At 47.7% G+C, this 27,056-nt stretch overlaps 1 protein-coding gene across 1 annotated transcript in view; it reads right to left on the bottom strand.

The window, feature by feature from the left end:
- Window positions 1-27,056, bottom strand: part of Abca4 (ATP binding cassette subfamily A member 4) — a 125,073-nt gene that overhangs the window by 21,846 nt on the left and 76,171 nt on the right. Inside the window, exons 19-36 of the mRNA XM_075981478.1 lie at window positions 26,215-26,389; window positions 23,781-23,912; window positions 21,839-21,978; window positions 21,160-21,297; window positions 20,508-20,701; window positions 19,336-19,420; window positions 15,775-15,980; window positions 15,393-15,441; window positions 12,967-13,229; window positions 11,901-12,025; window positions 11,347-11,445; window positions 10,360-10,546; window positions 7,295-7,389; window positions 5,915-5,947; window positions 3,692-3,797; window positions 3,490-3,564; window positions 3,089-3,258; window positions 1,540-1,717 (exon numbers count right to left, since the gene is read on the bottom strand). Coding sequence (XP_075837593.1) covers window positions 1,540-1,717; window positions 3,089-3,258; window positions 3,490-3,564; window positions 3,692-3,797; window positions 5,915-5,947; window positions 7,295-7,389; window positions 10,360-10,546; window positions 11,347-11,445; window positions 11,901-12,025; window positions 12,967-13,229; window positions 15,393-15,441; window positions 15,775-15,980; window positions 19,336-19,420; window positions 20,508-20,701; window positions 21,160-21,297; window positions 21,839-21,978; window positions 23,781-23,912; window positions 26,215-26,389 — 2,450 coding nt within the window. The remainder of the gene's footprint in view (window positions 1-1,539; window positions 1,718-3,088; window positions 3,259-3,489; window positions 3,565-3,691; window positions 3,798-5,914; window positions 5,948-7,294; window positions 7,390-10,359; window positions 10,547-11,346; window positions 11,446-11,900; window positions 12,026-12,966; window positions 13,230-15,392; window positions 15,442-15,774; window positions 15,981-19,335; window positions 19,421-20,507; window positions 20,702-21,159; window positions 21,298-21,838; window positions 21,979-23,780; window positions 23,913-26,214; window positions 26,390-27,056) is intronic.

The raw sequence follows: 27,056 nt of genomic DNA on the forward strand, positions 1-27,056 counted from the left end.
AAAAAAGAAAGTGAACACTTTTTAACAGTTAGCTTTTTAACTCCTTTCCTGCTGAAAATCACAGCACGAAGAGAAGCCGGTAGCCCCCCAAGTGCCCCTTGCACCTGAAGGTGAACTTTTATGCAAGCAGAAGAGAAAGGAGATAATTCAGTTTTCCAGTTTTATATTGTTAAGTGATAGCTATATAATAAGTTGAGTGAGTTCAAAGGAACTGTGGCATGGAGAATCTTTGTAGTCAGATTCATTAGTAAAAGACACACGGAGAGGGAGGGTCATTTGTGCTGGTCTCCATGAGCCAACATGTTTTTATCATCATGAGAGAAGCCTCATTTCGTTCTTGTAATGTTGAGATAAAACAAAGATCTCATGGACCAGGTGTGGTGGTGCATGCCTTTAATCCCAGAACGTGGGTGGCAGAAGCAGGTGGATCTCTGTGAGTTCGAGGCCAACCTGGTCTACATATCCAGTTACAAGCCAGCCAGGGCAACATAGTGAGATCCTGTTTCAAAAAAAAAAAAATACTCATTATTCAAGACACCAAGAAAAGATAAGTTGGTGTCACAGTGACCCCGTCCTATCATAAGTAGACTCTGTTAACAGTTCCTTTGATCCTGTGACCAGTAGTAACACACACAGCATTGTGATCCCTCTCTGCCCTCATCAACATGGATTGCTGTTTGCTGTTGATCTGATTTTTTTTCTTAATTTTCCCTAACATGGTAGCGGATCTAATACATAATAAATATGGTCATTCATTTAAAATAATTACCGTGTGAGTGTGTGTGCATGATACATGTGGGTGTACACGCTACAACCACACACATGTGTGAAGGCAGAGAACACGTTTCTGCGGTTGCTCCTCTCCTTCTACCTTTATATTTGTGCCAGGGATCGAACTCAGGTCGTCAGGCTTGTGCGGCAAGCTCCTTTACCCGCTGAGCCATCTCTCTGGCCCCTGGTTACTTTGAAGAAGTAAAATAAGGCTTCTGGATAATATTCCCAGATTTGGCAAGCTATAATATGGGACGCCCAATTAAATGTGAATTTCTGATAAGCTGCTAATAACTTTCACTATAAATATGTGCCATGCAATAATTGAGGTGGCATATACTAAATATTTATGCTACAAATTGTTCATTGTTTATCCTGAGACTCGGAGTTGGTGATTAGACTGTATTTTTCTGATGACCCTATCACAAGGAAGTTCTACCTTCCCCTTTGGGGAGGTTGAGGCAAGACTTAAGACAGAGACGATGGATGGAGAGTCCTTTTGGTATTACCTAATCAGACCCCCGCTACTCACTCATCTCTGGCATGTAGAGATCCTGGGGTGCATTGAAGCCTTCTTGGTGACAGGCACAGAGCGCCCCTACTCAGTGGCTATTAATTGTGCTCTGTGGTCTTCCCAAGGTTTAGTTCCCACCTGCTTTTTTAAGAAGGTGCCAAGGGGTAGCAGCCACAAGACCATTTTCCCAGCAGCCATCCCCACTGCCAGTCCCTCTCTGGGCCCCGGGAAGTGAGCGAAGGCCTGGCACTCACAATGTCCCAGAGGAAGTTGGTCAGCCAGTAGGTGGTAGGGCTCACGCCACTGATAAGCTGCAGGTGCTTGGCTTTCGTCACCCTCTCCTGGATCAAATAAAGGACAAAGCTGGCTGGAATGAAGGACATGGCGAAAATCACACATATGGCAATGACGACATCGACGGAAGTGGTCAGCCTGCAGCAGGACCAGAGAGAGGGAACATCAGAAACCAGGGAAGGCACACCGGAGGCTCCGGCAGTCCTTACCTTTAGACCCACATCCCCAGCATGAAGCTCATCGTCTCACAGGATTGTCCTAATCGAGGCAAAGTGGATATTTTTATATGTTGCTTCTCTGAAGCATGAGAACATTCCAGACAGCCTTTCTTTTTATTTCACTCCTACTTATTTATTATGGTGTATACAAATGAATGTTTGTAGCAATTCCAAATTCTACTTAGCTCTGAATTTTTCTATAGACTCTTGAGTTTCCTGCAGGCACAGACAGACTTCTATTCTCTGAAATCACATATCTCAGAAATGGTCACGGGGCTAGAGCTCAGTGTTTGAGAGCACTGGCTGCTCTTCCAAAGGTCCTGAGTTCAATTCCCAGCAACCACATAGTGGCTCACAATCATCTGTAATGAGATCTGGTGCCCCCTTCTGGCGTATGGGCATACATGGAGGCAGAATGTTGTGTACATAATAAATAAATAAATCTAAAAAAAAAGAAACGGTCACATGTAAACTCAAAGGATATGAAGCTAGTTATGTAAGGTTGGTCTCTGGAGCCACATGGAAGGCTTTTGGCTTGGGAGTAGACACTGAATCTTTCCTAAACCCTAGGAGGTTCCAGTAGCTTCCCAGAAGTTTGCACTTACAAAATGCTCTTCCTAGCCAGGCAGTGGTGATGCATGCCTTTGACCCGAGCACTTGGGAAACAGAGGCAAGCAGATCTCTAGCTCAAGGCCAGCCCGATCTACAGAGAGAGTTTTAGAACAACCAGGGCTACACAGAGAAACCCTGTCTTGAAAAACTTAAAAAAGAAAACCCTTCTCCTAAGTTCTTCTCTCTGTAGGCCTCAAATAGAGCAAATGGTGCCTCACACATGCAAGACCCAATCAATGTTCTTCCTGCCTGAGGCTCAGATATGAGAGTCCAATCCTGAGGAACGCAAACATGGCTATCCAAAGCAGGGCTATCTGCGGGAATTACCAGAATCCACAACTCTGCCAGGGAAGTGAAGGAGGCTCCCTGAACCTTCCAGGTCCTGGCAGGTTCTTCGTGTCCTGGCAAGGAGGTTAGTGGTGTAATTCAGGAGGAACTTGTTATCAAGGGCCCCAAGGGAACAGCATAAAGTGTTCATTTACTTCCAAATAAATGGAGATGGGCAAGAACAGCCAAGCAATTTCGTGCAGGAAGCATTTGAAGCTGGTACATTCCTATGAGCCCAATTAAACGTTACTGCTCGGGCCTGCGCCTCACAACACTAAAAAGATTCTCTTTGGTTTCCAGTGAGAGAATAAGACAGGGAGGGGGCTGAGAGCCTGGGGTGGTGGCTGCTCACATTGTGATCTCTGAGAGCTGCTCCTTGGTCAGGTTCAAGGGCTGGCTGATGACCGTGATTCCGTATTCCTCAGGGTCCTTGTCCTTGGGCAGGCTGGCCCGTAAGATGGCGTTGTGGGCCACGTTCAGAAAGCTGACCAGGGCATGCCAGCCCTTGTTGTTAAACCATACCTAGGAGGGGCAGACAGAGACAGTCTTGACTGGACGGGTTGAGCTACAACCCAGGCTCCAGAGAGGGGACACAGACAGGTTGCTACCAGCAGCAAAGTGAATGTGGCCAAGAAGGAAGAACTCGGCAGCCATTTCTCGCTTGGTTTTAGCAAGTGCAATGGAATTTAATTGAACAGGGTGAAAGCAGTCAAATTATGAGCCCACAGGAGTTTTTAGCTTCGGATCAGTTACCTTAATGTTGTCTTTGGTTTCAAGATGTTTGAGGAAATCTAACATTTCTTTAGAGGCCTCCCTGGTGACAGGACCCTAGAACAGCATAACAAAGAAAGAAATGTTTCTTCTTCCCCGCTTCTCTAGTATGTAGGATAACTTCCTTCTCTTCATATTCAAGTAAGTCAAAAATTCGACTCTGAACTCCAGTCTGTTTACCTACCCCGCTCACATTCATCATCTGGCCAAGGTCACTTAAAAAACCAACAAGTGCTTCCCCTGTGACGGGGATGGCAGGGAGCTTCCCTCCGATGGAGATGCCACCATACCTGCAAGGCAGCAAGAGAGCCTCCTGTCAGTGCCAAGATGCTTATGCTTGCCAGACTCATGCCCACCAGGGTGATGTCAGCTTCTGCAGGGTGTGCATATGGGGGAATTGCCTGGTCTATTGAGCAACACTGTCCAACTTTACACACCTTTTCCCTCCTATCTCTAGACCTAAAAGCTAATAAATCCACGCCCTAGATTCCACATCTGAGATTAAGTATACATTTGACTTTCTAACTCCGAGCGATTTTGATCTCTGGTTTCATGCCTTTTCCCGAGAATGGCATGATTTCATTCTTCTCTATGGAACATATAAAACCACACACGGCATTTTCTTCGGTGGGCCCCTAGGCGGATTCCTTCGCTTGGCTGTCGCACACAATGCTGCGGTAAACTTAGGTGTGCAAGCATGTATCTGTTGTATATTAATTTACGTTCCTTTGGAAAGACGTCAGGTGTGGAATAGATTGAACATCGCTCTGCTTTTAGTTTTAGGAAGAACCTCTGTACTGGTTTCCATGGTGACCAAATGTACAGTCCCATATATGGTGCTTACAGGGTCCTCTCCCCTCTGTATCCTCAACAGCACTTGTTCTTCCTTACCTTCTTCTTGTCAGTTCTTCTGACCGGGGAGAGACGGAATTCCCATGTAGTTTTGATTTATATTTCCCTGGTAGCTAAACATGGTGAGTATCTTTCATGTATTTATTGGTCACTTGTATTTCTTTTAAGAAAGGTCTTTTCACTTCATTATTCATTTATTGGTTTGTTCTTTTGGTATTTAACTTTATGAGTTCCTTATATATTGTGGATATTAGTCCCTTGTTGAATGGTTATCTGGTAAAGATTTTCTTCCATTCTTGTGGCCATCTCTTTCCTTAGGTAATGACTTTTTCTGTTTTAAAGAACCTCCAATCTGCTCTTATTTCCTGAGCTGTTAGAAGCCCTGCACCTGTGCTTATATCTTGATGTTTCCCGTTGGTAGTTACAAAGTTGCACGCCTTCCCTTAAGATCTTGGATCAATTTTGATCAATTTTGTTCAGAGTGAGAAAGGGGGAATCTAGTTTCCGCTGTCTACATGTGGATAACTAGTTTCCTGGCATCATGTATTGCAGAGGGTATCTTCTTTCCAGTAGTTGTTTTTGGCACCGTTGTCAAGAACCAGGTGGCTGTAACTGTGTGGGTTGATGTGTGAGTCCTGTCCTTTACTCCATTGGTCTATGTGTCTATATTTTAATTTTTTTATTTTTGAGATTATAATATAATTACATCATTTCCTTCTTCCCTTTCCTCTCTCTAAAACCTCCCAGGTGCCCTCCTTTCTCTCAAATGCACAGCCTCTTTTTTCACGCATATGTGTGTATGTGTGTGTGTGTGTGTATATATATATATGTGTGTGTGTGTGTGTATATGTGTGTGTATATATATATATATATATATATATATATATATATATATATATTTGAGCCAGTATACAGACTTTGAAATCTGAAGTCAGATGTTGTGATATCTTCAGGTTTGCCTGTTTTGAACCAACCATACACCAAATGCCTACAGAAGCACAAGGTGCCGGACAGCTGAAACCTCCAGGATGCTCTAGGAACAGGGTGGATACAGGAGCTGGATCATCTCCCTTGAAACTTAAATGAAACAGGCCAGGGAACATCTACACTTAGAATCTAAGATTTGAATTCGTCATAAAATAGTACCTTTCCAGGCATGGTGATGCATGCCTTTAATCCCAACACTCGAGAGGGAGAGGCAGGCAGATATATCTGTGAGTTTGAGGCCAGCCTGGTCTACAGAGTGAGTTCCAGGACCATAAATTTCTGGTGTCTGCTTCTCTTGAAAGGCAGGACCTCCTACAACACTGCTTTTTGAAAACTTTTCAGGCCACTGTAAAAACCGACCCTGAGGAAAGAGTGCCACCTACTGAACTGAACGTCCCAGCCTCAGTCAGCACTGCCCTGACATGGTTAATGCTTTAAAAAAAATAGTAAGATTGCGGTATAGTGCGTGAAATCATTATCTTTTCCTTAGCACGAACCATTTTAATGATCTAGCAGCCATGTCTATAAATTAACTATTTCAATCGCCCCTCCCCCAGGAGTTTCTTACCTCTGCTCATTGACCCAGAATTTGCTCTTTAAGCTGGAAGTCAAAATAAAAGCGAGTGATAAATACCATCAGGATGGCAGTCATGTTAACTTTCCTTCCTACTCACTGGGGTGTCTCAGAGTGAGAAAGGGGGTGTTCCTGCATGTCCTGATATCTAAGCAATGTAGTATTTGCCAGGTGAATCTGCACGCAGAGAAAGGGCTACTTCGTTCCGACTCCGGCTCTCCCAGTTGTCTCCTGCACACTGGACTTTCTGACTAGCCCTTTAGACAGACCTCATGCTAGACCTAGAAACCATGGCAACAATCATGAAGTGAAGCTTGAAGCCCTCCTTCTTTCACAGTCTAAGAAATTCTAATAATCACCTGTGTCCTTGGGAGACGTTCTGACTTACTCCTCTGCGTTTGATAAGACAGACTTTTGAGCATTTGGAGGTAAGATAACATGATGGGGAAACTCTAGTCCCCAGAGTTCAGGCTGACTCTGAACTGTCCTTGTCATCAGCCATCAAGTAAAATTCAAAAATCCCATTATGCAAATATGCTACTGAGTCAGGTTTAGGGTGGTTTTGTTTATTGGATTAATGAACAAACTCACCCCCGCCCCCGTTTCTGTCTTTGGATTGGGCGGTGCTCTTGTCCTCACTACCAGACTGGCGCTGCCCTCCCAGCAGCTGTTCTGCCTTCTGCGGTGCACTCCAGCCCGTAAGGTCTATTCATCATTTGCTCGGACTCTACTATGGAAGGCCGCCTTAAGTACTGTTAAAAACTAGGCAGCGTGTGTCATTTGAAAGCCGTAGAGCACCTGGAGACTGGCTCACACTTCCTTAAGGGCCTTTCTGGCAGAATGCTTTTGTCAAGCTGCTGAAGGCCTTCCCTCACAATCTGCAATCCGGGCTTGATAAGGACAGCCACAGAGCTGAGAGACATCAAAGTGTCTGCGGACGTGTTCGAGGGTGGCGGTAACAGGTGATAACGAGTGTAGCAACAACAGCCCCAGCCAGTGCCTGACCTGGCTTGTACCCAGACGCTGTCCCTGCCTTCCCCTTCTCAATCTCCTTTTGTTTCTCCTTCACTCTTCCTCCACTTTCGCTCCTCAACTTCCCCCACTTGTCCCCCCCACGCCCTACAAACTGTGTCTCTCTTTCATAACTCCTTAAGAGATGCATTTTTTTCTGACACTTGCAATAGTGCCTGGGATAAACACCCGCTGCTCATCTTAAACAGAGGAACAAGCAAGAAAACTGACCTCAAGATGCCCCTTATGCGTATACATCTCAGTTACTTTTTCTGCTGCCCCCCTCCCACAGTTAACGATGGGAAACTGACTTTCTGCTGTGGTTAGTGTTGTCGACAGGCAGCCAGTGACAGGATCGCCTACCTGCTTCTTATGAGAGCAGGATACGTTTTCACCAAGTAGTCGGAGATGTTCCTGCCCGTGAGGTCTTGCAGGACTTCCATGCTGCGCTGTGTCCTCTAGGGCGAAGTGACAGTCAAGATTTCGGGATTGAGATGTTAGGGTTCACGGAACTGCTCTTCCTCTCCAAAAGTTATTCAGATGCTGGGAAACACTGACCACGACCCTGACAGCGCTCCAGTTGCTACATCGTGATGTGGGAGTCATCCTGGATTCCCACCCCCCTTTGTCTCACTCCATCCATGACTTAACTACGAAGCAAATCTCCAGTGGATCTGTGTCTCCCATTCTGAGCTTGCCACCCCAATCTAAGCCACCACTTAGACCTCGCCTATGCCTCTACAGAAACTTCCATACTGTTTCCATGGCTCCACTGCCCTTGGGTCTCTGCACTCTGCTCTCCACCCCCCGTCAGACTGATTTTAAAGATGAAAAGCATCCGTCAGTCACTTTGTGTACCTTGACAGCACTCATCTCACAGGAAACATGCCTTTGCCTGCATCCACTCCCTGCCTCTACGCTGTCCCGTGTACAGCATCATTCTGGGAAAGCAGAGGTCTTCTCTGGCTTGTTGGCTTTTCCATCCCCAGTACCCAGCATGAAGTTGTCAGATAATATATTGGGAATGCAAATTAAATCATTTGAATAGTACTTTATAGCTTACAAATCACTTTCAAAATATATCTAGGAGTGGAAGGTCAAGAGATCCAGAGGATCTCAAAAGTGCTAGACCTTGGCCACCAGGGGGCAATGTCACACAGAGCTGAGTTTCCAGGATCAGTTAGCGTATAGAGTGCCACACAGCAGAGGCTGCCGGGATTCAAGGTGGCAGTAACCACCATCAGAACACATTTATTTTTCATGTTTTCCACATCCCTCCCTTCCCCCACCGGATTCCTCCCTTAGTTCATTCTTCACCATCCTCCCTCCCTGCTAGGTGAAGCAGCAGCCCCTGGCAGGGACAGTGCGACAGACAGCGTGCCGGGGACCGTGGTGAATGTCCTGTATACACGATCCCACCCCGCTGCTCTCACTAGAGAGAACTTTACTACGGAGAAAGGGAGGTTAGGAAAAGAGGGCCAGCTTGCGTGTGGTTGGCCTAGGATCACCTGCGTCTGACTCCCCTGCTGTCTGTCACCTGTTCCTCGACATGACCCCAGTACCTAACCAAACAACCCTGGTCGCAGGCTGGGACAACCGCTGAATGCATGAGGCAAGGTTGAGACAAACGTTTTCTAAAACTTCTGTCATCGACAACATTTCTACTTTATCTCTGCATAGAGTAGAAGTCAGGGATGGGGCGCATCCGTCTCAAGGCCCGCCACCATCGGAGCAAGGCCAGAGCAGGAAGGGATGCTCCAGGGCATGGCCTCTGCTGCCCTGGTGATCCAGACACTGCTGTCCCCACCTTCTCTTCGCCGCCTCTGAACCAGGGCCCTCCTTCTGCTCTCATCCCTCGCTGAATGGGAAGGTGCAATGTGAGGGTGAGTGGATGTGGATGCACACACAGGTATGTGTACATACATGTGCACACATGTACTTGTGTGTAGGAGATGGGGGCTCTATTGAAGTGCGACATTCAGTTCTGCTCCTAAGGAGATGTGAGTGCTAACGAGGACACTTGGGGAAACTAAAGGACTTCAAATGTCTCCCCATGGGCCGAGGGCCATGCTACACTGAAGGTAAGCGTCTGAGTTAGACAGGCAGCCTCCCGCTCATTTAGGAAATGAACTCCTGTGTATCAAGGCTCGACTTTTTCTTTTCCCAGCCCAAATCTTAAGGAGCCGGGGATACCTGCAATGCTGCAGTATCGATGTCGCCTGAAGAGAGAATATTTTGCTTGAGAAATATAAAGGCATATGCTTTAGAATTTTTAAAAAAGAAAAAGATTGACACTGGAGCAGTTGCGAGCCAGCAGCCGTGACAGACGCGACGGAAACACATAACACATTTATTTGTCCCGTTACGTCTTCTTCCTGCTGCTATTGTTGTGGCTTTTCCCATGGGCACAGGCTGTGCAGAATTAAAGTGACAGTCCCTGATCTCTCTCGATGCTGGGTCCCGTCCAGTGACAGGGAAGTGGAGGGGCTATGCAGTAGCTTCTAGAAGTCTTCCGTGCACACACTTAAAACGTGCGTTGTTATCTTTTTCTTAATCTCATCTACCCGACTGCCTAACAAAATAGTTCCTAACACTCTGACTGGAGAGCCAGAGGTCTGGGCAGCTCAGAGGAACAAGAGAAAAGAACACGGTAGGCCATCCATGCTATCTTTCGCACAGGCAAGAGGCAAGCAGTATCTCATTTTAGCCACTGTTAGGTCAGGGCTGCCATCCCTTGAGCTGATAGTAATCCTAAATAGTTCGTATCTCACATGTTTCTGTAAATCCTCAAAATGCTGAAAGCTAAGTGTAGTTTTCCTCACCCCCCAGAAGAGAAAATGAAGACAGTTCAGAGGCCGAGAGACCAGACCATGCCTCCCCGACTCCCGTGCCTGACCCCTGCTCCTGCAACACCCTGCCTCTTTGAGAATCATCCGCTCCTTGAGAAATAATGAAAGATCATCTGTCCAAGCCACCTGGCAGGCTGTTATCACCCAGAGAAAAGGTGGGGCTCTCCCGCCCTGGAAGGCACTACCGAAAACCTCCAGGAGGGCTTGCTATGGTCAAGAGCACACAGCTCTAGACAAGGCTGAGAGTCTTGCAAAAGATAAGTTGCTAGGTGTGTGTGTATGGATGTTAAATACACGGTGCACAGGCACATAGATTATCCCTGCCCCCTTCTTCCTTTCTTGTAATGAATATCAAACCCAGGGCCTTCCAGCATGCTAGACAGCCTACCGCTGAGTTCCACTCTCGGTCCCCTAGTAGGCTCAATTAAAACTGTTAATCAGTATGTAAACATAGAAACACTTGAATACACAGCAGCACGACATTATGTAGAATGGAGAATCTAAATGATCAACCATGGGAAATGATTTAGAATCGACCGACACACAGGAATAGTATGCAGTTGTTAAAAAGGGCGGTACCTGCGGGGGTGGGAGCCCTCCAGCGCCCTCGGGGCACTCGGGCAGCATGGTGAGCTTCTCTCGGGTGCTGCACTTGCAGGACGGGGAGGGATGGGCCGTCGTCCATTTCTGCTTCTGGAACAGGTGAGTGATGTTTGGGGACACGGACGGGGTCTTCCAGGAGGTTGAATTGCCACAGGGGTACTCCCTTATGGAAAAATGAGAAAATATTCCACAGTCAATCCCACTGCTAGTATGTATGTATGTATGTATGTATGTATGTATGTATGTATATATATTTCCTAGAAAAGAGGAATCATGACTGGCTCTCTTCTTCTCTGCTTTTCTCTTCCTTGGAGTCAGAAAATTTCCCTGCTGGGGATTAGAGTCTGCTTAAGGAATATCAGAACTGGGGTCCTGCTCGTGACAAAGTATAAACTAGAGAATAACCATCTAGTTTGCAGACTGTTTTTTTGGGGGGGGGGGCTGTGTGGTTGTTTGGCTTTTTTGTTTGTTTGCTTTTGTTTCTGTCTGGCAGTTTTTGTTGTTAAGAGATGAAAAAAAACCAGAAGAATCTGAAATGTGTCCGTTTTGCTCTTAAGCAATAGCTTTGGGGAAGACGGATGAGAGAAGATGCTACAATTACGCTGAACTCTAAAGATACCTGGTGGATCAACTATGGTCTACAACTCTGTTTTCTATAATTACAACAGTGAGTGAGAGCCAGCTGGCCATAGAAATAATTCTTGTCATTCAAGGTCCAATTATACAACAACATATCCTTTGTCTTCTTCCATACATAGATATCGAATGTACAAAATTTCTAGATGGGGACATAGAGCTGTTCATGATGGAGCTTTCTAAAATACAAGTTTTGCTTAAAGAAGAAGTTGGGTCGAGTGCTGCTTAGAGACATGGGTGTGATCCATATAAGAGGGCAGGATCGAGGGGTCTTTCCCAACACTTCCAGGCTGGTTTGGGGGTCTCCTGTGTTAGTGCAGGACTTACAGAAGCCACTCTTTCTTTAGACAACGGTTGCCAAAGCCCGGCTTGTTCAGGAGGACGTCTGCCAGCACTGTGAGGTGTTCATTGCTGGGCTCATCCATGCTAGAGAGAGAGAGAAAGATATGCTCACGGGATAGACTAGATCAAAAACGACAATGGTCACTAACATGCAGATATAAGTGTTTACTGAATTCCATGACATGCATGCATATGAGGCCCTGAACCCTGCCTGACTTGGAATGGTTGTGGGGCTTCTGGAAGTAGAGTACCCTACCATACACACCTAGAGCTCTGATGATTGATTATCTACGCCTCAAAAATTGGAATTTTGATGCCCTTTTACAAGTTTCATATCCTCTTTCCTTATGGACCTTCCACTGGGTATCACATTGCTAAGCAGTGACCGCTACATTAGCTTCCCTTCTAAGAACAATCCCAGGACCCCTTTGACCTTGGTGATGATTCCAGGGAAGCGGGAAGGTCATGTAGCAATCATGTGGCCCAGGAATGTCACATGTCAGAGGATAATGGTGTCCCACAGGGATGAACCTACATACCTGAAGAAGGTGTATTGATGCCCGTACATCCAGGGCTGAAGGGTCAAAGCTGGAAAGTCACCAAACGGAGGCACAACAACGGAAAGCAACAGAGCCAAAAACACGAAAGTGGCAGGAAGAACAATCTGTAGGAGAGTAGCCACAGAGGCACGGGCTGAAGTGCGAGATGACACGCATGCACAGGAAGGCAGTCAAGGCATGAGTGTGTACCCATAACGTGCACACATGAGACACACACATTCTTTAAAGCCTTTATTCCCATTTCACAATCCCATGCTGGTAGTGAAGGACAGGCTTCTGGGGGAACATTACAGGCAAGTGTACATGTAGAAGGAAGCCGAATGTTCCTGCAGTCACAGAAAAATCTGAATGTCTGCCATGCTCAGCCAGAGCCTAAAGGGACGTTTAAAGAACAACCACGCTACTTGCTTCTCCTTGAACCAGAGTTCTTTTTTCTGAATGAAGAACATAGAAAGGGGGTTGGGCACATAGCTGAGCTGGTGTAGAGTGTTTGCCCGGCATGCATGAAGACCCGAGTCCAATCTGTATCATTGTATAATATAGAGCTTAATGGCACATGGCTTTAATCCCAATCCTCAGGAGATGGAGGCAGGAGGACCAGATGTTCCAGGTCATTCTTAGCTACATAACAAGTTTGAGGCCAGCCTGGAGTACATGAGGCCCTGTCTCAAAATAGGACAATGGCTTTGAAAAGCGAATGAATTCATTAGAGAAATTAATGAAATACATAACTTTACCTTTCGTTATGAGAATGGAAACAATATGGACCAATGTGGTACTATCCTATTTTTTACTCTAAATGAGGCCCAAACCTTTCAAGAAGGTTTGCAAAACTCAGAATCAAAATAAAGGTTTGACAAGGGAGGAGTAGAGCCAATAGGAGCTGAAGAAAGGGTTTCTGGGTAGCGGTTGAACCCATTCCCAGAGATGCACCCAAGTAGACCGAAAAGCAGGACCAGTCCTAACGAGCCGGGGGTGGGGTGAGGGGGGGCGGGAGTGGGGAGGGGTGGGAGCCAAATCAAGCCCAAGCTGGCCACAGCAGTACCTGAGCCAGAAAGTCCTTGTGGCTGCGGACAGCGTGGTGGAATCTCTTGATTAGCAGCGCCTGCACGTGTTGAAGAATCAGCCGAGCGCCTGTGTAGAATGGGGGGCCCAGTTCCTCTGGCCTTGGGGGAGATTGGCCCTTGGAAGGATCCACTTGTCCTGGGGAGCAGGTGTGAGAGCCCTGGGCAGGTTGCCTGACTTTCTCAGTGAGAGCAGAACGAGGGTGCCGGAGATCGACATGTTCTCTTTTTTGCTGCGTGCTACCTAAGGGATCAAGAAATTGAAAAATATAAACATAGGAGATTATTATATACATTTCCCCCCCCCCACACACAACATCAGTTACTCTTCATTTAGAAAACCACGGGGCATGGAGGTTAATAATATTTTTGTCATTGTTTGGGGTCAAGCCTCACTCTAGCCCATCCATACTTGGTCACCTGTTCTGTGGGAGATGGGGAGGAATGGAGGCTCAGAGCCGGGAGAATAAGATCTATTAGTGTCTGTGTGGCTTTAGGTCGTGTCTCAGGCTCAGTGAACTCAGGTTCCCCAGATGGGTCAGGTCCCTGTCCTATCTGCCTCATGAGGTTATCCTGCTATTAAGTAATACAATGCTATCAGGTGCTTTGTCGAGTATAAAGACCATGTGAGCCTGAAGCAAGAGGATTTGGAAGCGTTGCCTTGAGGCTCTTGCTAAATCTCGAGTACAGATCACATGCTGTGTAGACTTGGCATGTATTTATTTAAGTCTCTCAATGACTTTAAAAAAGTATGCCGGGGCGGGGGGGGGGGGTGTTGGCGCACACCTTTAATCCCAGCACTTGGGAGGCAGAGGCAGGTGGATCTCTGTGAGTTCGAGGCCAGCCTGGTCTACAAGAGGCTAGTTTCAGGACAGACTCCGAAGCTACAGAGAAACCTAACTCAAAAAAACAAAAACAAACAAAAAAAAACCCAACGAACAACAACAACAAAAACCCCACCACCACCACCAACAAAATCCTAGAATATTATTATTGTTATTATTATTATTTTCATTCTCCACATGGGGAAACTGACATATGAAGAGACTCAGTACCTTGCCCAGAGTCACTTAGGTATCAAATGATGGAGCTCAGGTTTGATAGTTGTCTACTGCACTCTATGGTTAAATTCTGTACAACCTGCTCTTGATTGCCTCTGAAATGCCCACCGCTATGCCCCTGCTGACCCTTCTTCAATGTCTGACAGGCTAATTACTAAAAAGGAGCATGCTATCCAGGTACAGGTCTCTAACTTCTAATTCTAGCACAACTTGTGCTCTAATTTAAGTGCTTTCGTTCTCGTCTCGGTTGATGTGAATCTTTGGCGTTGAAGGAATTGAGAAAATTCAATTGCTCTCTGCAAAAAATTTAAAAGAGAACCTGGGTCCCCTGAAGAGATCTCATCCCTTCCCCTTCTGCAAGGATGACGGCCTCAGTGGTCTACCACATGACCTGTACGGGTGAGCAGGAGCGCACATGGACCGGCATACATGGTCATTGGCAATTCTAGGCCCGACTGATATGTTTGATCCCTTAGAAGCTGGGGGAGATACACATTATCTTAGGAGGTGGGAGAAGTAGCAGAAATGCCACAGGAAGGAAACACTGCATAGGAAGACAGACATTGCAAGGTGCCATACTGGGCAGGAGTGGGGGACGAGGGACACAAGACAGCAAAAGAGAACTGCCACCATCTTTGCCTCTGAGCAGGAGAGAGGGTGCCTTGGGTCTATTTCAGCAGAGTGGGGACAAACCTCTTGTTCTATCAGAAGTGATTTGTGCTATGGAGACAAGTTACCGTCCCGATACTTTACATTCCCTCTGCAGTAAGTACACAATACTCATAATGCTTCTTGTGGCCATGAAGAATCAAGCAAAGGACCCAGGCTAACACATACAGACATGAGAAGGCCAGAATTCACAGGAATTTCTGTGCCCGCCATTTCACAGTCCACAGGTTCCTAACTGAGAGTTTGAGAGTTTTTATCTTGATCTCAAAGGGGCCAGGAGACTGCAGCAGGCATCTGGGTTATACTAACTGTCATTATTATCTCTAAGGACTCTCTGGAAGCTATCACTCCCGCAGACAAGAGTGGACCAGAAGCCTGGTGGAGAGGAGAGGAGATGGAGATACAGCAGAAAAAAAAAAGACCAGAGGTGACATTTGAAGGGGGGGGGGGATCTACCAATCTGACAGTGGTAAGAATCCCCATTCATCCAGAATGTCCCTACCCAGCCAAATTCAGTTTCTCGATCCTGTCACCCAGTGGCATGAAGAACACAAAATGCATTACTTGGGGCTGTGGCACTAGGAAGGGAGGAATGGCTGCTTTGTTACTCTCTCTGTAGATTTTTCAAGACCAAATCTGGAGAAATATGGAATAGGTCACAGGGTCCAGCACCATACCTGCAAACATAGAGCTGGAGTCGGAGTCCTCCGTGACCTTCAGAAAAATCTGTTGAAACAAGAAGAGAGAATTTGGTTCAGGCTATTCCTACTTTCGGGAGAATCTAAACCTCCATTGTGTTGGGCACTGTTACACCAGGGGAAGAAATACGCGTTAACTGCCTTAAGAACATGGTCTATGAATGAAACGTGTAAGCAGATGGTGACCACAGCTGCAGAAAGTATGCAGGCACTGGGACTGAGGTAGCAGGAAGCCAGCTAACGATGGAGACGGCTGTACACTGGGTGGGAAATACTGGCCTTTTACTTTGGTAGGATTTTGTTTTAGTGTTAGACTTTTGCAAGAACTGCTGAGATTAACTGTGACCTCTCTCCGTCTTACCTCTTCCAGGGGAGTGTCAGAAATTCCAAAGCTGCTGAGCCCCAGGTCAGACAGCGTCTCCTCCAGCTCTCGGAAGAGGCTAGCATATGCTCTCTGCTTGAAATCCTTGTTTGGAAGGAGGAAGATAAGTTCTTGACCAATGCATTCCACCAGCTTTGCCTCTGGAACATGGTGGTACACCAAATCCGTCAGCTCCTTCACATCCCCTAGGACAAGGAGAAGGACTGATATCAATTCCACCCAACCTTTCTAGAACCTGAAAGACCTGGGCCTCCTAGCCTATTCCACCCCTGCCTCTCCCCCTCCCCCTCCCTCTCTTATTTGAGAAAGGGGTAAGGAGCTGCCACCATCCTCTGCCTCTCTCCCTCCCCACTTCTCTCTTGTGTGTGTGTGTGTGTGTGTGTGTGTGTGTGTGTGTGTGTTGAAAGAGGGTCTCACGCATCACAGACTGGCCTCAAATCCTTTATGTAATTAAATCTGATCTTGAACTCCTGATCCTGCCACCTCTATCCTCAAGTGATGGATTATAGAGATGTACAAATCTATCATCTTTAGCAGGGCACACATCTTTATCCCAGCAGTCTGGAGACAGAGCCAGGTAGATATCTTTGAACTTGAGGACAGCCCACCTGTGATTTAGTTTGGTACAGGCTGGCCTTCCTGAGTGCTGGGATTAGAGGCATAAACCGCACACTTGGCTCTTGGCGTCATGACATTTCTTTTAGACTTGACAATCAGTGAGTCTGTTTTTGGCTTAGTGGACTCTGGGACAAAGGTCCTCCAGGTGGCTAGCTGTTCAACCTGAGGGAGGGCGTGTCCTCCATTGTTCAGTCAAAGGTGCTATCGCCTCAAGGAATGCTAAACTCCCTGGTTCCTCATTTGTGAAAGGGGAAAAGAACTGGGCCCACTTCAAGACTGTTTGTGGGGACGGGGAGTTAATGTACGCACGGTGCTTGGGGTAGTGCCTGGCACAGGCTGGCTGGCACCTAGCGGCTGTTGCATTCCTGAACATCAGCCCAGGGAAGAAAGCCCATCGTCATTACCACTTATTCTCATGCGTTGGAAAGTTAGGAGTTAAGTCAGGGTTGTTTTCTTTCTCTCCCGCCTGGCCCAAGCAAGCTGTAGGGGACTTATCCACACACAACGCCTAGAAAGGAGGCTATCCTTCCTAAATCACACCCATGTGGGTTTGTTTCTTGGAGGGTCACACCATTTTCCCCTGGGCTGTACCCGTCCTCTCATATAGGACAAGATTCACTAACCAGTGGCCGCAGGAGGAGGTTGAGAGAGGATGAGGACGGCGTCGGAGGCAGGAAGCATGGTAGCATGATAACTTTGAACAGCCAGAACTGGATTTTATGGACAAGCACATATTACTTTGAAATTGAAAGCCTAACTTGATAATTAAAAAAAAAAAGGTGGGTCTTGCTTTGTAATTCAAACTGGCCTTGAACTCATAATTCTTGTACAGTCTTCTCCTGAGTGCCGGGATGATAGATACGTGATACTCTAATCCCGGTGAGTGTTGATATTCAAGCCGCTTTTCTTAAAGGGTCAGCATCGCTAAGGAAAGTCTCAACTTTTTTTTTTTTTTTTTAAGAAAAATGACATGGTCCGAATATTTCCCAGCTCGCCATTAAGATCCTGTGCTGAGCCTGAGCTTGGGTGTCACACCTGCAAGCAGCGTGATTGTCTTCAGTCCTGGATGAGCTCATACTGGGACCGGGGAGTTCTTTACTGGAGGAAATAGCTCTGCCCCAGTAACTTGTAGGGGTCACGCTCATTGTTCTCCGTAGGAAGGAAGTGAGAGCCAGTCACTGGATTCCCAGGGACTGTGTCTTAGATGTGTGTGTGTCAGCCTCTCAGAAGGCTCCATCTGGCAGGGAGGTCTGTGAGTGTGTGTGTGTGGTATGTGGAGCGGGTGGGGGGGGTGAGTGAGAAGCCAGCCAAAGAGGTAACTGGGGATTAAGGGATCGCTCCTCCCTAATTGGCCGCATCCCCACCCACTGCACTTGCCACCATTACAGCATACCACGCTATACAAAGAAAGTCTTTTCATGGACATGGAGCCATACTTTAAACGTCATGCCAGCCACAGACGTACACATTCCAACTTGATTTTGAGGGACTGTAACAACTAAACACGGTTAATATGGATTTGTTTAAAGAAAGCATCAATGTCTGGACCAAGATTCCAAGGAGAGACTTTCAGCAGCACAGGGGATGCCCACTACGAGATGAGCAAAGGTCCAGAGAGGCAACACCGAAGAAATGCTTCTGTCCGGCACAGTCTCTGCCAGCACGGCGAGGAGGGGAGCAAACCCCGGTGATGGGACCCCAAGCATTGCCTCACAGGCTTTTGTTGTCTCACTATGTTACCCTGGATGGCCTAGACTCCCTATTTAGATCAGGCTGGCCTAGAAACCACAGAGATCTACCTACTTCTGCCTGTGCTGGGATCAAAGGCGCATGCCAGTGCACCTGGCCTTCCCCCAGCCCAGGTTTTAAGCAGAGCACATCAATGTTGTCAAGCGTCCTTGTTCCGCCAGATTTCACTTAATGTTTGGGGGACTGTTAAATAGGAAACTTGGTCTTTGACAAGCACACACTTTCCTCTGTTCATAAAGCAAGGTCAGCACCTAAGTTTAGTTTTGCTTTTTCACTGGATTTTAGGGTCTGGGGCACTCCACTTGCAAAGTCATCCTCACGAGAGGCACGAAGACGGGCAGTCGCTGAGAATGGAAAGAATTGCTGGCAAGCTCTGGGATCCTGAGCTTAGACCTGACAGGAGAACAGTTGCATGTAGAGTGAGCCTATTTACTGCACCTCTCTGCAGACGGGGAGAGACCTCTGAGAGATAATCCACCCTGAAATTAAAGGGAGGCTCACTGGGAACTTAGGGATGTGGGATATTGTGCAAGGATGTCATGTACCCTCTCCACATACAAGCTCAGATTCTCCAAAAGTTCCCTGGAAGAGAGGTGCAGGGACGGAGTGATGGCTCCGCAGTTAAGAGCACTCGCTGCTCTTATAGGGACCGTGGGCTCAGTCCATGGCCCTCCATGATGGCTCACAACTGTCTGTAACTCTGGTTTCAGAGGCTCCAATGCCCTCTTCTAGCTTCTGCAGGCACTGCACATACATGGTTCACTATCATACATGCAGGCAGTCATACGCATAAAATAAAAATAATAAATAAAATGCTAAAAGGAGAGAGAACCAGAGGGTACCTTGGCACACTTTTAGGAGTGGATGTGCCCACATTCTGTTAAAGGGCAGGAGGACACCAAGGACCAAGGCTTAATATGAGCAGGGGTGGAAAGTGAACAAACACTGGACTCCTTATTAAAGAGAGAGCTCTTGGCTGCACGACTTTAAAATCACGTTAGGAATCATGTTGGGAGGAGAAACAGACTCAAGAAAGAGACGAGCAATCATAAGACATTGGGGTTCCAGTACACCGTGCGTCCTCTTTGCTCGAGGGCATCGCAACAGAGCACAGCCAAGAACGTGGAATACGGTCATGAACCAGGACCAACGTTCAGCCTGCCGGGCTCTTACCATCCAACACTTGTTCTTCGGTTATCTCATCCACTCGGGCTGGACACCTGGTGGGGAAAGCCTTTGATGTACAGCTGCAGGCCCCCTGCAACCGAGAGACAGAGATGACTGATGGGGCGCACCTCATCCCACGATAGCATCTTTGCGGTGCCAGCTGCTGTCACCACTGTTCTGTCTCTCGTCACCAACCGGGGCCAACCTTTTCTTCTTCTTCTTCATCGCTGTTTAATCTGTTAATTCATCTGAGCGTTTTGAAGGTGTAGCTGGCTTGATTTTTATCCCAGAGGGGATGTGAGTCAGGCAGAGAGAGAGAGAGAGAGAGAGAGAGAGAGAGAGAGAGAGAGAGAGAGAGAGAGAGAGCCTCAAAGCATCCCTTTGGATTGTCATTGCTTGTGTGGCAGCTGGAGACATTCTGCTCCCCTCCCAACCCCTGTGGACACCGGGCTGTGGAAATCTATGTAGGACAGGAACACCCACTACAGCCACTTACACTGGAGGTGTAAATGACACAACAGTAGAACACTTGCAGCAATTTGAATACGAGGGACGCCTGTTCTCAAGGAGCCCAGGCAACACTCACAACCCTTTATCTCATTTGTCTCTTCTCTGTCCCTACAAGGCCGAAGCCAACATCATCATCTTCATTTTCCGTGTAAAGAGAGGTAACAGGAAAGAATAAAAGTCACCTGCTCAGAGTGACATAGTAGACTCGCCAGTCCCCCTGGTCCTAAGGGCGTGCTCAGTGCTCTCTGCTGGCTTCTCCGTCCCCGCATCATTGGTGATAGTTCCCAAGGATGTCTTTCCTTAGGTCTCATTTACTACCGGAATTCAGACTTAGGGAACATGAATGTTGGGATGAAGGAAAGATGCTTAAACAAAACAGTCTAACCTTGAAGGGCAAGGTGTTCCCATGGTACACCGTACTACATGTGTAGTGTGGGACACTGGTGTATAGTATTTCTGGTTGTTTAAAATAGTTGTGTCTGAGTGCCTGTTTGGGGCATCTCTGCAGGGCATGTTAGAACGTGATTACTAAAATCTACAAATAGACCCAGAAATAAACTGATTCTGACAGCTAATGGCCGAGAGGGTAGAAATAGCTAGAACGGCAGCCCCCCCGCTGCTTGTCCCTTCCCACCCAAGCTGGGCCCCTTCCCTGCGCAGACACGGACCTCACAGCCACCTCTTTGGTTCTGGATGTTTTTCATCTTGCGAACCAAGGTCAAGTAGAAGCCTGTGCCAAAGCAGTTCTTGAGGAAGAGTGGTGTTCCACAGCAGTAGAGCCTTCCCTGGAAGAGGATGGCGATACGGTCGCCAAGGAGGTCAGCCTCATCCATGTGGTGAGTGGACATGATGATGGTTCTGCCTGTGAGGAAGCCGTCGGGGTTGTCACCAGACAAGCCCTGGAGAGGATGCACAGCAACCTCCAGGTGATGTGGTCCCCAGAACCAGAAGTTAATAAATAAAAACAAAGTAGCTAATTCTCCAGCAGGTGTAGTGATGTTATAGCGACTGATTATAAGCATGTACTACCAGGCCTGGTTTGTGTGGTGCTGGGGTTGAACGTGGCGTTTTGTGCAGGCTTTGTAAACACTGTACCAAATGAGCTCCCCTCCAACCTAGCCTTCTAGACTATTTCAGCCTGTTTGTGTTTATGTAAATACCTCAGGAGGCTCTCACTTGAACTTGGACTTCACTAACAGTCTCAAGGGAGCACAGTTACGGCTGTTAGTGGACTTTGCTATAAACTACTAGGTGTGAGAAAAACGGGATTCCAGGAAGAACCTCAATGAGATCACAGGGTGCTGAGCACGGAGTATTCACCGGATCGATATTTCAGGAGCAGGTCCCAGATGGAGCGCCTGGAGTAGGGGTCTACCCCAGAGGTGGGTTCGTCCAGGACCACCACCTTGGAATCTCCCACAAAAGCAATGGCCACAGACAGTTTCCTCTGCATACCACCTGGAGGCAGAAGGAAGACGATGGTGGCTTATCACAGATACCTTGACACAGGGACAAGAAAAGCCCAGGACTGGTGGCATGTGGAGGCTCTTCAAATCCGACAGTTTGATAACTGCCACCTTAGATATCCCTGCACTGTCCAAAGTCAAAGCGGCATTGAGGCTTCATCAGTGCAGAAAGGCCACCCTTGTGTCCTGGCACCTGCTCATCTGAAGACTGGATCTTTAACTTCACAGAATTATTAGGAGCTCACCCCGGTACAAGGCCCTGCCCAGTGGTTCCCAACCTTCCTAATGCTGCGACCCTTTAATACAGTTCCTCGTGTTTTGGAGACCCCCCCCTGAACCATAAAATTATTTCGTTGCTACTTCATAACTGTAATTTTGATACTGTAAAGAATTGCAATGTAAATATCTGCTATGTAGGGTTGTGACCCACAGGTTGAGAACCACTGCCCCACCCCACTCCTCTTCTGAGGTGCACCAGGAGGGAAGCGATGGCTGCTTTAGATGAAGACCTGTCTCTTTCCAGTACCAAGCACCTGAAAGGTCCTGTGCCTCCTCGTTTCTCTTGTGGTGAAGGCCAGTGTCTTCTAACATGGCTTCCATCTCCAGCTGGGCCTCCTCCCAGGACTTCCCTTTCAGCTGGGCATAGAACAGGATATGTTCAGCCACTGTGAGACTGTGGGGACAGGACAAGGAGAAGGGCAATGAGCTGAGCAATTCCATTTCTAGCAATTTAGCTTAAAAAATAAAGATGAAATCGGGTGGTGTTGGGAGGCAGAGGCAGGCTGATCTCCGAGTTCAAGGCTGGCCCTGTCTCAAAAGAAAGAAAGGATGAATATAAAGAAATAGCAATCAAAAATTTCATTCTGGTATTATTTATGATACAAAAGTAAAACAACATTGGGATCGTATATTTGTACTTATAAACATTAGAAATTCCTTCTTAAAGAAATATGTAATCACATGAAGAGACATTCATAACACCTTAAGTTCAAAAAAAGCAATTACGGAACTGGAGAGATGACTCAGTGGTTAAGAGCATGGGCTGCTCTTACAGAGGAGTTGGGTTCAAGTCCTAGCACCCACATGGCATCTCACAACTGTTTGTAACTCTAGTTCCAGGAAATCTGGTGCCCTCTTCTCAGGCGCTGGGCACACATAAAGTGCACAGATATACAGTCAGGCAAAGCATCCATGTACATAGTAAGATAATTAAAGAGCAAGCGCCCTGTCAAAAAGTCAGGTGACAAAACTGTACATATAATTTTACTCTCCTTCATAACCTGCAAGTCTGCAGACACGTCTGCGCGTGCAGAGGAATTTCTCAAGAACCATATCTAGAGGTGTTGACAGCGATCGCCTCTTGGGTGGTGGAATGACTCGTGACAGTTTTGTTTGGTTGTGTTTTTCTTTGTATTTGACTGTCTTCTCTCCTTCAACCCCTACCTTCCTTCTACAATGACTAGAGTCAGGACATAAAATAAGTTTCGGTTGGAAAGAAAGAGAATGGGGTGAAAGAGAATGGGGTAAAAGAGAGATAAGGAGGACGGGGGGGGGGGAGAGGGGAAGGAGAAGGAAGAAGGTGGAAGTAGAAAAGGAGAAAAGAAAGAAACTCAAGCCAGCCAGCATGAAGGCCCTCTGAAAGGGCAATCCTTGGCACCAGGGCTCAGTGTGGAGAAGGAACGATGCTCCTTTTTCTGGCTCCTGCCCAGAAGAATTCAGGGCACGCACTGGGGTGGGCGTCAGAAAGAAGCTGCTGTGACTCCTCTAGCAGGGACATCACAGCTCTGAGCACTAGAAGCACAGTCTCACATCTGGAGAGACAATTCTTACCCCAGCAGGACAAGGGCTTTGAAGGTGGGGACCAGACTATAAAGCATTGGGCTGGAGAGAAGATGTGAGCTGGGGGCAGGAGAGGAAAAGATACCGGTAGCTTAGGGTTCCTGTCGCTGTGATGAAACATCATGACCAAAGCAACATAGGGAGGAGTGGGTTTGTTTGGCTTACACTTCCACATCACTGTTCATCATCAAAGGAAGTCAGAACAAGAAAGTCAGGGCAGGAACCAGGAGGCAGGAACTAATGAAGAGGCCATGGCGGAGTGTTGCCTACTGGCTTGCTCATCACGGCTTTGCTCCGCCTTGGCTTATGGAATCCAGGACCACCAGCCCAGGGGTGGCACCATGCAAAATGGGCTGGGCCCTCCCCCTCCCCCAGCAATTGCTAATTAAGAAAATGTCCCACAGGCTTGCCTACAGCCCCACCTTATTGGGGCATTTTCTCAATTGAGGATCCCTGCTTTCCAGTTTCTCTCCCTGTGTCAAGTTGACATAAAAGTGGCCAGCACTGCAGGGGGCGTTTCCAATAGACTTTCTCCTAGTGCCGGACATGGAACCCAGGGACGATGGACATGCCAGGCAAGTACCCTACCACAAAGCCCACCCCTGCCCTGGAGAATCTCAACTCCAATTCACTTACTGGTGGAATAGGATGTTATGCTGGGGACACATGCCCAGGCTCTGGCGTACTGACTCAAGGCTGGTTTCAATGTCTTTCCCCCCAATGAGCACAGTCCCTGATGTTGGTGGCAACAGACCTGTCAAGATGGACCTGCCAAACAGAGGGTTAGGTGTCAGAAGGAAAGGGCTTTAGGACTCACCAGGGGAGGATGGCAACCCCACTCCAGGGTCAGAAGGATGCCTGTAGTGATTCCTGCCTTAGCTCACTATTAAACTCAAACCTACGTCAGCTGAGGGGCCTTGACATTTTCTATACAAGGCTTACTTAGCACCAGTGCCTACATTCAGGTCCTGGTACCCAGAACCACAAGGGCCTTCTTTTTCTACTCTTTATTTCCTGTGCTTCCAGACCAGTTTTAAGAGCTTTGGGGATTCCCAGCCTCAGACACGACATCATTCACCCATCACTATAGTGGTCAGTTGTACTGCCCACTGGGATGGTCAACCATAGTGGTCACTGTCATGGTCAGTCATGTGGTCACTGTGATATTCACTGATACGGTCAGCCATAGTGGTCACTGTTACGGTCAGTCATGTGGTCACTGTGGTTGTTGTTCACTGATAGGGTCAGCCATAGTGGTCACTGGTGTAGTGTCCACTGTAAAGGTCTGTCATAGTGGTCATCCGGTGGCTAGCCCTTGAGGTCACTGTCGTGTTGTGGTCAGTTAAAGGGGTTGAGAACACAGCCCACTGCTTTGCCTGGGTAAGCAACCCTGACTGTGGAGAAACTGGCTGTTGCCTTTACAAAGCCCAGGGAAGACGGCAATGCCGGTAGGAAGCTGAGCCCACCTGTGCGTTCACTGTGTGTCTGCTGATGCACTGACCCTGACCGCAGTCAGGCACAGGAATTAACCACTCACAACTTCAGTTTTGGATCCCTAACATAAAAAGCCCATAACTATGTTGTGATGTTTCCCCCCTTTCTTTAATAAAACAAGACATATTGACTCCTGCCTGCTTAGGTAGATGTCTGGGTTTAGTGAGTCAAAAGGTACTTTAGAATAGAACCAGTATGAAGTGAAACTTTAAGGTGTTATATTATTCCCGGTGTTGGGCAGTGTCGTGTTTCAACTCCAGGGGAAGTTGAATCTCTGCACTTAGTGAAGTAATGTGTTTGTCTTCAAGAGGTCCTGGGGTCTTGGCTGGAGCTTCCTGTTCCCGGACTACGGGAGTTCGGGAGTTCGCCAGGGAGATAGACCTAGACTGCCACACCCAGCCCCGATAAAATCGCAGGCTCTCAGAGCCCGTATTTAGAAGCCGAAATCTTTGTTGATCAACCACTAGAGGGAAACAGTCCCAAGCACAATGGCCCGGGCCCCACATTCCGTTCGCACTGAAAGCCCCAAGAGCACATTCCAGAACAGGGAGTTCACCGCTGTTCCTTCCCGGGGCCCTGGAAGCCAAGGATTTGACGGCAGCCGTCAGGCGGCTTGGTGACCCCCCCCACCCTACCCCTCCTCCACCGCCCCCCCAGCGGAGCTCTGCCTAGGAACCTCAGCAGAAGGCGCTCAGGCCGCGGCGCTCAGGCCCCTGAAGAACTGTAGGACCGAGAAGTCTACCCAGAGATCCAGATTTTCCTGCACCTGGCCTTCTGCCAGGCATGTACTCCGCCACTGGTCTCTCTACACTTCCTTAGAAATGTAACCAACCCCCAACAGAGGTCCCATGCCAACTGAAGCACCCTGGTAATTGGTAGGAAAAGGAGTGCTCCTTAAAAACAGAGGTGTTCTACAGACCCTGGACATAGACAGCCAGGGCTTTATCCTCACTGTGGATGACAGGGATGGGGATTAAGGAGGGGACTAAGGGTGTTAGGGACAGGAGGCGACTGTGGCAAGAGGATCTGGCTAATGCACCTACTGAGCCCATCAACTCAAAGGCGTCAGGAAAAAAATCACTCAAACTCTGTGAACGTCCATTTCTGTGACAGGAAGGGGGCTATACACTTACTCCCCATTCTCTCCCTGCTTCTTAACGAATATTACATGTACTCGAGTGGGCTTTGAATACTGCAGCATTCTTAGGAGACTTTTTTAAACTTTTATTTATTACTTAATTTTATTTTGCAGTGTTTGGGAGGGGGTTGCATTCAAGACAGGATCTCACTATGTAGCTCTGGCTGTCCTGGAACTCACTCTGTAGACCAGGATAGCCTTGAACTCACAGAATTTACCAGCCTCTGCCTCCCAGGTGCTGAGATTAAAGGCATTTAGGCCACCACACCCAGTTTGCTTTGCAAATTCTTGGGACCACAACAAGGGTGTTTTATTTATTTGTTCATTTGTTTCTAGCACAGTTCAATAGGGAACCACAGGCTGAGGATATTGGGGAGAGGGAAGCCGGGGATGATGGACGGGATGGGATGAGGACAGCCTCTTTGCTAGAGAACTCACAAGGTGGTGGTTTTCCCTGCTCCGTTGTGACCGAGGAATGCCGTGATCTGGCTCTCATAGAAAGTGATGGTAAGGCGGTCCACAGCAGGCCGACTTCCGGGTTCGAAAACCTTTACCAGGCTCTTCACGCACACTCCCGGCACCAACCCTGGAAGCTCGCGTTCGAAGAAGGAGTCTTGGAAGGAAAAGCACATTGTAGAAAGGGCAACACTCTAATGACCGTGCTCACTGAACACAGTGCCTTCTTCAATCCTGTGTTCTGCCTGTAACTTCGCCTGCCCGCACGCCTATAGCTTTGTAAAGAGGATCAAAATAGTCATGGTAATAATGGCGTTGGCCATCGCTTTAACACTTATTGTGAGTTGGGTACTGTTTCCGGTGTTTTCCAAGCATGACCTCATTTCACACTCTTTTCAATCGGTTAGAAAGTCCAGGACTGAGAGGCAGTGAGTGTTCTGTTGAGGTTACACGGCTTGTAAGTGTGGGTGTGAGCCCAGAGTCCATTCTCATCTGAAACAGTCCCTGCCTGCATATTGAGTTAACCCCAAGCTCCATCTTTGTGCTCAGGCTCAGTCTCTAGGATTCTTCGTGGGTTTCTGGCACCAGCTCTCACCCCTCAGCGCTCCTGGACAGCCCACTCTTCCTCATCGTGGCTCCTCCCTCCCTATGCTTCCTGTCCCCTTCATGTGGACCCACCGACTCTCTCCCTCCCCTGACCCCTACCATATCTTCTCTGCAGGACACTCTACAGGGCCAGATTAATTATCATCAATTAATTCCAAATATCTGCTCTCTGGCTCTGTCCCTAAATCTGTTGCTTTGTCTCTCTGTCTGTCTCTCTG

The sequence above is a fragment of the Microtus pennsylvanicus genome, chromosome 7 (genome assembly GCF_037038515.1).
Source record: "Microtus pennsylvanicus isolate mMicPen1 chromosome 7, mMicPen1.hap1, whole genome shotgun sequence".
Classification (NCBI taxonomy): domain Eukaryota; kingdom Metazoa; phylum Chordata; class Mammalia; order Rodentia; family Cricetidae; genus Microtus; species Microtus pennsylvanicus.